At 38.9% G+C, this 10,529-nt stretch overlaps 1 protein-coding gene across 1 annotated transcript in view; it reads left to right on the top strand.

Moving 5' to 3' along the window:
- The window catches only part of ARHGAP42 (Rho GTPase activating protein 42), a 349,865-nt gene that overhangs the window by 309,793 nt on the left and 29,543 nt on the right, over positions 1-10,529 (top strand). Inside the window, exons 13-14 of the mRNA XM_010848229.1 lie at positions 8,724-8,786; positions 9,957-10,031. Of these exons, the coding sequence (XP_010846531.1) occupies positions 8,724-8,786; positions 9,957-10,031 (138 nt within the window). The remainder of the gene's footprint in view (positions 1-8,723; positions 8,787-9,956; positions 10,032-10,529) is intronic.

Genomic DNA, 10,529 nt, shown 5'->3' with positions numbered 1-10,529 from the left:
AAGCAGAAATAGATGTTTTTCTGGAACTCTTTTGCTTTTTCCATGATCCAGCAGATGTTGGCAATTTGATCTCTGGTTCCTCTGCCTTTTCTAAAACCAGCTTGAACATCAGGAAGTTCACGGTTCACGTATTGCTGAAGGCTGGCTTGGAGAATTTTGAGCATTACTTTACTAGCATGTGAGATGAGTGCAATCGTGTGGTAGTTTGAACATTCTTTGGCATTGGAATGAAAACTGACCTTTTCCAGTCCTCAGGGTATTAAATCCACAGATTCTTTGCTGGCTGTAAGATATTCCACAGTATCCTTTTCTTGAACTTTAACTTTGGGAATGGATTTATTTTGAGAGTTGTAACTAAACAGTTATCACTCAATTAAGATTAGAACCCAGCTGTTCTTCAAACCATACCACTGAAAATATAATTATGCCATTTGAGGCCATTGTTCAAAAAAACAAAGTATTTGTCATGACACATCTTTTCTTTTCCAAGACTCCCATAATGGCCCTAGTTGTTAACAGGAGTGGAGGCAGTTGTCTTTCTTCCTAGGCTTGCTTCTTCTGGCATTCTCTCTTGGTGCCCTGAGCCTTGTCTCCACTCATGCATATGTTTCGTGTGATGACTTTTCAGTTGATCCTTCTATCCCAGGTCTGGAGAAACTGGAATTGTGAAAGGCAAGTGTTTTAGTTCTCATTCTCTCATGCAGTTCATTTCAGCAATACTCCATTATGGAACTAGTTTATTCTAATCATTGTGAATAAGAAAAAGGAAGTTCTTTCAAATGATACTTTTCTGATTAAAGTCACTACTAGGGTATATAGTGGTAAAGTGTTCTAACAGTCAGCCTTCATACAAAACCAAAGGTATTGGACCAGAAGACACTTTCAAAATTTCCCAACAACTCCAAATTTCTGCCACTGTGAGTTTCAGTGGCTTTCCACATGTGTACTCAAGGGATTTATTCTCCCAGGAATCAAACAGGAAAAGTGAACTCATTCTTATCCATCGCAAGTCCTGTAATGTCATGAACGTTTGGGCAGTTCCTACTGCCCTTTACTGCCCTTTAGATAGTTCTGTTATGGAAATTCTCAGACATCCCTGGCTTAATCATTTTCCTTCACTACATTCTCCCCAAGGCCTCTAATCAAGTACAGTTCTGTGCTCATCACCAAGACCAAGGAAGAGAGTCAGAAATCAGGTCCCCTTCCTGGGTGGAACAGAAAGAAAACAGTTTAGGTCAGGGCTATGAAGAGTTACCTGCTCTTCCTTTCAGTTCAGTTCAGTCACTCAGTCCTATCTGACTCTCTGTGACTGCATGAACTGCAGCACGCCAGGCCTCCCTGTCCATCACCAATTCCCAGAACCTACTCAAACTCATGTCCATCACATCAGTGATGCCATCCAACCATCTCATCCTCTGTTGTCCCCTTCTCTTCCCGCCTTCAATCTTTCCCAGCATCAGGATCTTTTCCAATTAGGTGGCCAAAGTATCAGAGTTTCAGCTTCAGCATCAGTCCTTCCAATGAATATTCAGGACTGATTTCCTTTAGGACTGATTGGTTTGATCTCCTTGCATCCAGGGGACTCTCAGGAGTCTTCTCCAATACCATAGTTCAAAAGCATCAATTCTTTGGCCCTCAGCTTTCTTTATATTCCAACTTTCACATCCATACATGACTACTGGAAAAACCATAGCTTTGACTAGACAGACCTTTGTTGGCAAAGTAATGTCTCTGTTTTTTAATATGCTGTCTAGGTTGGTCATAGCTTTTCTTCCAAGGAGCAAGGATCTTTTATTTTCATGGCTGCAGTCACCTTTAGGGAGAAGAGAAAAGGTCCTGTGGGAACCATGAATGCCCATAAATACACTCATTTTCTTCTGTTTCTTTCCAGCCACATGTACTATGATATTAGTTGTGTGTGATAGGAGCCTTTTAATCTGAAATGGCAGATTAGAAATGTGAGTTTAAAAGTGAAGGCAAGTGTTGCTTTGCTTTGTCAATCCTGGGAATGTATTGTAAGGCCAAGTAGATTACATCTGTAAGGACATGCTGGGTTTTTAATTACTAGGAAATTGAAGATACAAGGACTTTTACTTTTTAGCTGCATGGAAGACTATTCTTTTTCTCATGGCTTTTGGAATTCTGTTGAGATTAATAGCTTTTTGTTTTGCTAAACTGCCTTTTGAAAACTTTACTTGGATTTCAGTAAAAACTTGAGCCTTCATTAGTTATCAGGGGAAAAATAATAATGTTTCTCTTTAAGTTTTGGTTGAATAAATTGAGTTCTTTAAGTTAGCCTATCTTCTGCTTTAGCCCTAAAGGCCGAGTATTATTAATACTATAGGATTTCAAATCCTGGAAATTTGTGATAGTTGTATTCTGCCTAACCCTGGTCTTCACAGAGAGATACAGTGCTGGGGTAAGAATCCTGCAGAGTTGACCAAAGCAGCTTCTGTTGGCTAATAAGCTCTAACCCTTATAGAAGCCAGAGGGTACTTGAGCAAGTCAGCTACAAACTGGTAACTAGCCAGCCAGTGATCAGCAAGCATTTCTTGGGTGCCTGCTCTGGGAGGCTTTGAGCAGTCCATGTTTCATACAGACAGCTGTACTCCCCTCTCTAGTGCTGCAACAGGAATACTTGCCCTCCACTAAAGAAACGTTAGTATAAATTATCAGCCTTCATTGCTGTGGTCATACATAGGAAGAACCCCTTACACTGAGTTTTTTCATTTGAACACTGAAGAGTTCCCAGTCTTTCTTTTGTAAGCTATAGAAGTGAAGTGAACTCGCTCAGTCGTGTCCGACTCTTTGCGACTCCATGGACTGTAGCCTACCAGGCTCCTCTGTCCATGGGATTTTCCAGGCAATAGTACTGGAGTGGATTGCCATTTCCTTCTCCAGCGGGTCTTCCCAACCCGGGGATTGAACCCGGGTCTCCCGCATTGTAGACAGACGCTTTACCGTTCTGAGCCACCAGGGAAGTCCTGCATAAGGACTTTTATAAGCTATAGAGACCTATTTTTGTTGAATTCTCTTTAGCACTAGCATACTAAGTGGAATATAGCCTACATGGCTTTGGAAGATTGAAAGGATTCCTTTACAGAATATGTTCCTCCCTTACTTCCCTCAGAAGTGGGAAGTAAGAGAGGAACTTCCCTGGGACTTCCTCCTACATCAGTCACTGGGAGACAGAGGATTCTGGAGCATGTTTAAGCCATATCATCTTCTTCTCCTCAGATTCAGCAGAAACTGCTGAATTCTTGTGTGAAGGCAAGAGTAGTAGTTTGTAAGGCAGCCATCAATGGGTACTGCTATTATTGCCTTTCGATGTCTTTTTATAGGAATTGGCAAGTCAGTAGCCAAAAATCCTCTGCTACATTCCAGTTAAGCAAGTAAAAGCTAAGAGTGTGGGATTGGCTTTCTTTCATTTAGTCCTTTTTGAGTAGAAAACTGTTGAAGTTATATATAATTAAATCAGAAACACCAGGTTATGCTGTGGTTGAGAGACTTACCACAGTGAAGGTTCATGTCTTGATCATGCTGTGATTCTCTTATTTATAGTTTTTACTCTAAAATCCAAGCTTATGGAGTACCTTGTCTCTCTAACATTGATGATCTTGTGCCAGAGGGGACTAGGAAATGTCAAGCTCCTACTTATCAGTTCTTCCTGATTGGTGGATGATGATGTCTGTCACTTCTGTGCATGTTTCATTGGCTAGTATATAGCATATGACCAAACTGTCTTAGTGAGAGCCAAGAAACACAACCATCCTACAGGAAGGGGCAACAAATATAGGTGAACGGTAGACCCAAGCTACTGTAATCTGTTTAGTTCCAATGAGAGGATGTGTCTGATCATTGTTATTTATAGTAAACACCCTCTTCCAACAACACAAGAGAAGACGCTTCACATGGACATCATCAGATGGTCAACACTGGAATCAGATTGATTATATTCCTTGCAGCCAAAGATGGAGAAGATCTATACAGTCAGCAAAAACAAGACCAGGAGCCTACTGTGGCTCAGATCATGAACTCCTTATTGAAAATTCTGATTCAAATGAAAAAAGTAGAGAAAACCACTAGAACATCCAGGCATGACCTAAAACAAATACCTTACATTATACAATGAAAGTGACAAATAGATTCAAGGAATTAGATCTGATAGAGTGCTTGAAGAACTATGGATGGAGGTTCATGACATTGTACAGAGGCAGTGATCAAGACCATCCCCAAGAAAAAGAAATGCAAAAAGGCAAAATGGTTGTCTGAGGAGGCCTTACAAATAGCTGAAAAAAGAAGAGAAGCTAAAGGCAATGGAGAAAAGGAAAGATATACCCATTTGAATACAGAGTTCCAAGGAATAGCAAGGAGAGATAAGAAAGCTTTCCTCAGTGAACACTGCAAAGAAATAGAGGGAAGCAATAGAATGGGAAAGACTAGAGATCTCTTCAAGAAAATTAGAGATACCAAGGGAATATTTCATGCAAAAATGGGCACAATAAAGGACAGAAACATGGTCCTTTAAGTCCTATGGTCCTAACAGAAGCAGAAGATATTAAGAGGAGGTGACAGAATACACAGGAGAACTATATAACAAAGATCTTCATGACTCAGATAACCACGATAGTATGACCACTCACCTAGAGCCAGACATCCTAGAATGTGAAGTCAAGTGGGCCTTAGGAAGCATCACTACAAACAAAGTTAGTGGAGGTGATGCAATCCCAGTTGAGCTATTTCAAATCCTAAAAGATGATGCTGTGAAAGTGCTGCACTCAATATGCCAGCAAATTTGGAAAACTCAGCAGTGGCCACAGGACTGGAAAAGGTCAGTTTTCATTCCAACCCCAAAGAAAGGCAATGCCAAAGAATGCTCAAACTACCACACAATTGCACTCAACTCACTCACTAGCAAAGTAATGCTCAAAATTCTCCAAGTCAGGCTTCAATAGTACATGAACCATAAACTTCCAGATGTTCAAGCTGGATTTAGAAGAGGCAGAGAAACCAGAGACCAAATTCCCAACATCCATTGGATTATCAAAAAAGCAAGAGAATTCAGAAAAACATCTACCTCTGCTTTATTGATTACGCCAAAGCCTTTGACTGTGTAGATCAAAACAAACTGTGGGAAATTTGTAAAGAGATGGAAATATCAGACCACCTTACCTGCCTCCTAAGACATCTGTGTGCAGATCAAGAAGCAACAGTTAGAACTGAACATGGAAAACAGACTGGTTCCAAATTGGGAAAGGAGTGTGTCAAGGCTGTGTATTGTCACCCTGCTTATTTAACTTCTATGAAGAGTACATCATGAGAAGCACACAAGCCTGAATCAAGATTGCCGGGAGAAATATCAGTAACCTCAGATACCAGATGTCACCACTCTTATGGCAGAAAGCGAAGAGGAACTAAAGAACCTCTTGATGAAAGTAGAAGAGGAGAGTGAAAAAGCTGGCTTAAAACTCAAGATTCCAAAAAATTAAGATCATGGCATCCAGTCCCTTCATTTCATGACAAATAAATGGAAAAACAATGGAACCAAGTGAGAGACTTTATTTTCTTGGGCTCCAAAATCACTGCAGATAGTGACTCTAGCCATGAAATTAAAAGACACTTGCTCCTTGGAAGAAAAGCTATGACCAACCTAGACAGATTGTTAAAAAGCAGACATTACTTTACTGACAAAGGTCCATATAGTCAAAGCTATGATTTTTCCAGTAGTCATGTACGGATGTGAGAGTTGGAACATAAAGAAAGCTGAGCACCAAAGAATTGATGCTTTTGAACTGTGGTGTTGGAGAAGACTCTTGAGAGTCCCTTGGACTGCAAGGAGATCAAGCCAGTCAATCCTAAAGGAAATCAGTCCTGAATATTTTTTGGAAGATCTGATGCTGACGCTGAAACTCCAATATTTTGGCCACCTGATGTGAAGAACTGGGAAAGACTGAAGGCGGGAGGAGAAGGGGACGACAGAGGATGAGATGGTTGGATGGCATCACCGACTCAATGGACTTCAGTTTGAGCGAGCTCCGGGAGTTGGTGGTGGACAGGGAGGCCTGTTGTGCTGCAGTCCGTGGGAACATGACTGAACCAGCGAACTGAACTGATGCCTCTTTGAAGAATAATGCTCCAAGCAGATAGTACCTCAATCCCCAGTGACTTCATCCCTGCCCAAAGAATGCCTTGTTCGTGTGATTTGCATATTCCCAAAGAATGCCTTGTTCATGTGATTTGCATATTTAAATTTTACATTCTCCTCTAGTCAATAACAATGATGATGATGGTAAGAGCCAACACTCTGTAGCACTATATTCTCAGTACTCTTCTAGGAGATTTGCAAATGTTAACATATTTCATCTAGGAATAGCCCTATGTAGACAGTATTATTATTATCCTTATTTTATGGAAGAGGAAAATGAGATAGAGAAAGAATCAAAACTATCCCCAGTAATACAGTTACCAAGTGGGAGAGTAACTATTGTCTGTTTCTTCTGCTTAGCACTAGTGGCTGACTTTTTTTGTTGCTGTTTATCATTTCTTCTGTTTCTGTGATGTGTGCATAGGAGCACATGAAGAAGGAATCGAGCATCTAATTTTATTTATTCCATGCTTGTTGCTCTTCAGTAGTTCATGTGGTTTTGTCTTCATCTTACTGCAACCCTCTAAGATATGTAGTGTGATTTCCCTCATTTTTATTTATTTATTTATTTTACCTAGTCCCTCTTTTTCTTTCTTTATTTTTTTAATCTCAGTTTTATTTATTTATTTTTTTTTACTTTACAATATCGTATTGGTTTTCCCATACATTGACATGAATCCGCCATGGGTGTACATGTGTTCCCCATCCTGAACCCCCCTCCCACCTCCCTCCCCATACCATCCCTCTTAGATGAAAGGATAGTGTTCATAAAGGTTCATAGGCACACTTCCATCGTAAAGCCATGGAGTTGAGATCCAACCCCAGGTTCACCTGGCTCTAAGGAAAGCTGAGTGTTACGTCTATCCCAGAACTTCCGTATACTGGTTCAGGCAATAGCAAAGGATGTTCAAAGGCAATAAAACAAAAACGCAGGGTTATTTTGGCCAACACAGTTTATTCTTTCACATCTTGACAATTATTTTGCAATATTATGATGGTTTTTGCCATACATCAGCACGTATCTTTTAGAATTAGTGTTCCGTGTTTTGGTTTTTAATTCCTCCTAGGAGTAGAATTGCTGGGTTATATGGTAGTTCCATTTTTGCCTTTTTTGAGAAACCTCTATACTGTTTTTCACTGTGGCTGCACCAGTTCATATTCCCACCAACAGCGTACACGGGTCCTGTTTTTTCCCACATCCTTGCCAACATTTGTTCTTTGTTTTGTTGGTGTGTGTGTGTGATGGCCATTCTGATCGGTGTGAGGTGACATCTCAGTGTAGTCCCTCTAGTTTTTCAGTTTCTCATTTCTCATCTCAGATTTCTCAAACCTTTCAGTCAGTTCAGTTTCAGTGATTTTCTATGCCTAGGATTTCTTCAAAGTTTTTCATCTTTCCTGGCACCTTTTTCTAGCCTAATTTTATAGATCTATATTTTTTGTGGATCTATGTCATTACCTATATGTGTTTTATCCACCATTTTTAAATGGAAACCAGTTTTAATTTTTTAGTGGTTTGTCTTTGTCTTCATAAATTATTATTTGGGAATATTAAAGAGATATCATATAGTCAATATATTTGGTAAAAATTTGTATTATAGTATCAAAACTTTTTGAATTTTCCCTGTGGGTTATTATTTGGTATTTTTAAATCCTTTCTCCTTAAACAAGTAGTCTAATTTTATTTGACTTCTAAACCTTAGGAAAAACTGTCAAAAAGCAATGAAAATAAATTGCAGTTTTGTAATGGAGGATCTTTGAGAGGAGTTTTATGGCTCAGATGGTAAAAGTGTCTGCCTACAATGCGGGAGACCCAGGTTCGATCCCTGAGTTCGGAAGTTCCCCTGGAGAAGGAAATGGCAGCCCACTCCAGTATTCTTGCCTGGAAAATCCCATGGACAGAGGGGCCCGGTAGGCTATAGTCCATGGGGTCGCAAAGAGTCGGGCACGACTGAGCAACTTCACTTCACTTCAACGGAGGATCTTTGAGAGGATTTTTAGTGGACTTACTATGCATATTTTGAACTATTTTGAATATGATATGAAATGAAATAGAATAGTACATAGAATTCAGGAGACCTGAGTTAAAATGTGGCTCTAGACCTTAGAACAAAAAAAAGCAGTTTTCAGCAACTTGGTAAATCACCTAAAGATTGCAGTACTTTATCTATACCTCATAATGTTGTTTGGAGAATCTCATGGGAAAAACACATGAATACCTCTGTAGTATAATTATTAACACACAGTAAAAGTTTATTTTTATTGTATTTGCTTCTATCATCCATAAAAATATATAGTAAAGGATAATGCTAATTTTAGGGAAAATGGATGGGCTCAATTTTACATATTACTTTCGGTGAAAGATCTGTGTTTCTAATGAACCGAGTTGATATAAAAACATTCGTGAATATGAACCTCCCTCTTTCACTTCTACCCCCAAATAAAAAATCAAATTCTAACCAAAATATTTGATAAATTCAGTAACAACCTATCTGCCATCCGGCCCTGAAACAGTAGAGCCGAATGAAGCAGTAATGTTAGTTCATCATAAACACTTAATATGGTTTTCTTTTACTTTCAGTGTACTTAAATGAAGCAGGGTTCAACTTCGTGAGAAAATGCATCCAAGCTGTGGAAACGAGAGGTCAGTGCTGCCTGATGGGTACACCGTTACTGTAGTGTGGTCCCTTCTTACATAGAAACTGCTCAGAAATCAGGATGTACTTTGCTATCAATAGGAGCTTAATTTTAAGAAACATATGATTTATAAATTATACAAACATGTAAATAGCTGTACTTTGAACTTCAGTTTGCCAAAATCATACTACAAACATACTTCTTTTTCATGAAGTTTCATGATATAGCCTCACTTTACTTTGACGGACCGATATTATTATTTTTTTCCAAGCTGTAGGAAGTAAGACTCCCGAGCAGTTTGAATTCAGCTCTCCTCCTTCCCTGCATTATATCTCACAGTAATTTTCATCACCGTCACAAATTCAGCACCTGTCTTCATTCTAGTCATAACCTCTGTCCTGAAGTCCACTCTAGTGGCCTTTTACTTCCAGGAAAACTTGCCTAAAGCAAAACCTCCTATCGGGCTTTGGAATTCTTTAAACTTAGATTCAAAGTTTGGTGCTGCCATTTAAGTTTTGAGAAGTCAAGTCATTTCCTTAAAATCTCTGAATCTGTCTGCTCACCTTTATTTCTGTTTAATTTTTGGGGGGTTATAGTTGATTTACAATGTTGTAAATTTCAGGTGTATAGCAGAGTGAATCAGTTTTACACATTCATATATCTACCACATTTTAGATTCTTAACCCAAATAGACAATTATGGACTATTTAGTAGAATTGCCTATGCTATACAGTAAGTCCTTATTAGTTATCTCTTTTTTACATAGAAGTGTGTATATGTCAATCCCATCCTCACCTTTAAAGTGAAGTTAGCAATTCCATCCAACTGTTCAACATCCGTTCAACACATAGGACTCCATGATTGAGGAAACATAATATGAGAAATACTGATCATTTTTTCTCATCCTGGATGGTCTTTTATATTCCGGTAGTGGTGAATAGACAGCTGTACTTTGCCATTTTGAAGCTTTTCATAGACTTTCAAATCACTGTTCATTGTCTGCTCTAAGAAATATATGTCTGATGAATATTTCCAGGGTAGGTCTGCTAAAGTTAGACTGTAAAATTGGATGCATACCTTCCAGATTTTATGTAGGCATATATCTGAGTTTTTAACATTCTGTGCTTGGAACTTGTGTCTTATGCCATTTTCTTGTGATTTTTTTCCTTCTCACTAGGCATCACCATTTTAGGTCTCTACCGAATAGGAGGAGTGAATTCCAAAGTGCAGAAACTCATGAATACCACATTTTGTAAGTTTTGGCTGAAGCCCGTTACTTAACTTTTACATTATTATAGAAAAGTAAAACCATAGGCTTTTTTGAGATATAGATTATTGCTTGTCTTTGAGTATTTTCAAGTCATATCTAAAATTAATATTTGTATTCATTTTTAATGTCCATTATTATAGATGACCATCAGAATTTGTAAAGGGGCCCTTTATATAATGTTGAATTTTTCCTCAAGTATTCTTTGATTAGCTTGAGGTACAGTAAGATTTATGGGTGCTGGGATTCAGATGGCCTGAACTGGACTCTTGATTCAGCCAGTTTAAAGTTCTGTGGCCTTGGGTAATTTGCTTAACCCCTCTGTGCCTTCACCTCCTCGTTTATAGAGGAGGCTCATTGAATTATAAGAATCTGATATGTTAACCAAATAAAGCACTGAGAAGCACGCCCAGCACTTGGTAAGTGTGCTGTGATGTTAGCAATTAGCAAACATCTGATTTAAGAAACTGCATTCCATAAGAA

The sequence above is a fragment of the Bison bison genome, unplaced genomic scaffold (genome assembly GCF_000754665.1).
Source record: "Bison bison bison isolate TAMUID 2011002044 unplaced genomic scaffold, Bison_UMD1.0 scf7180017864262, whole genome shotgun sequence".
Classification (NCBI taxonomy): Eukaryota; Metazoa; Chordata; class Mammalia; order Artiodactyla; family Bovidae; genus Bison; species Bison bison.
This window is presented reverse-complemented; position numbering and strand designations above follow the sequence as displayed.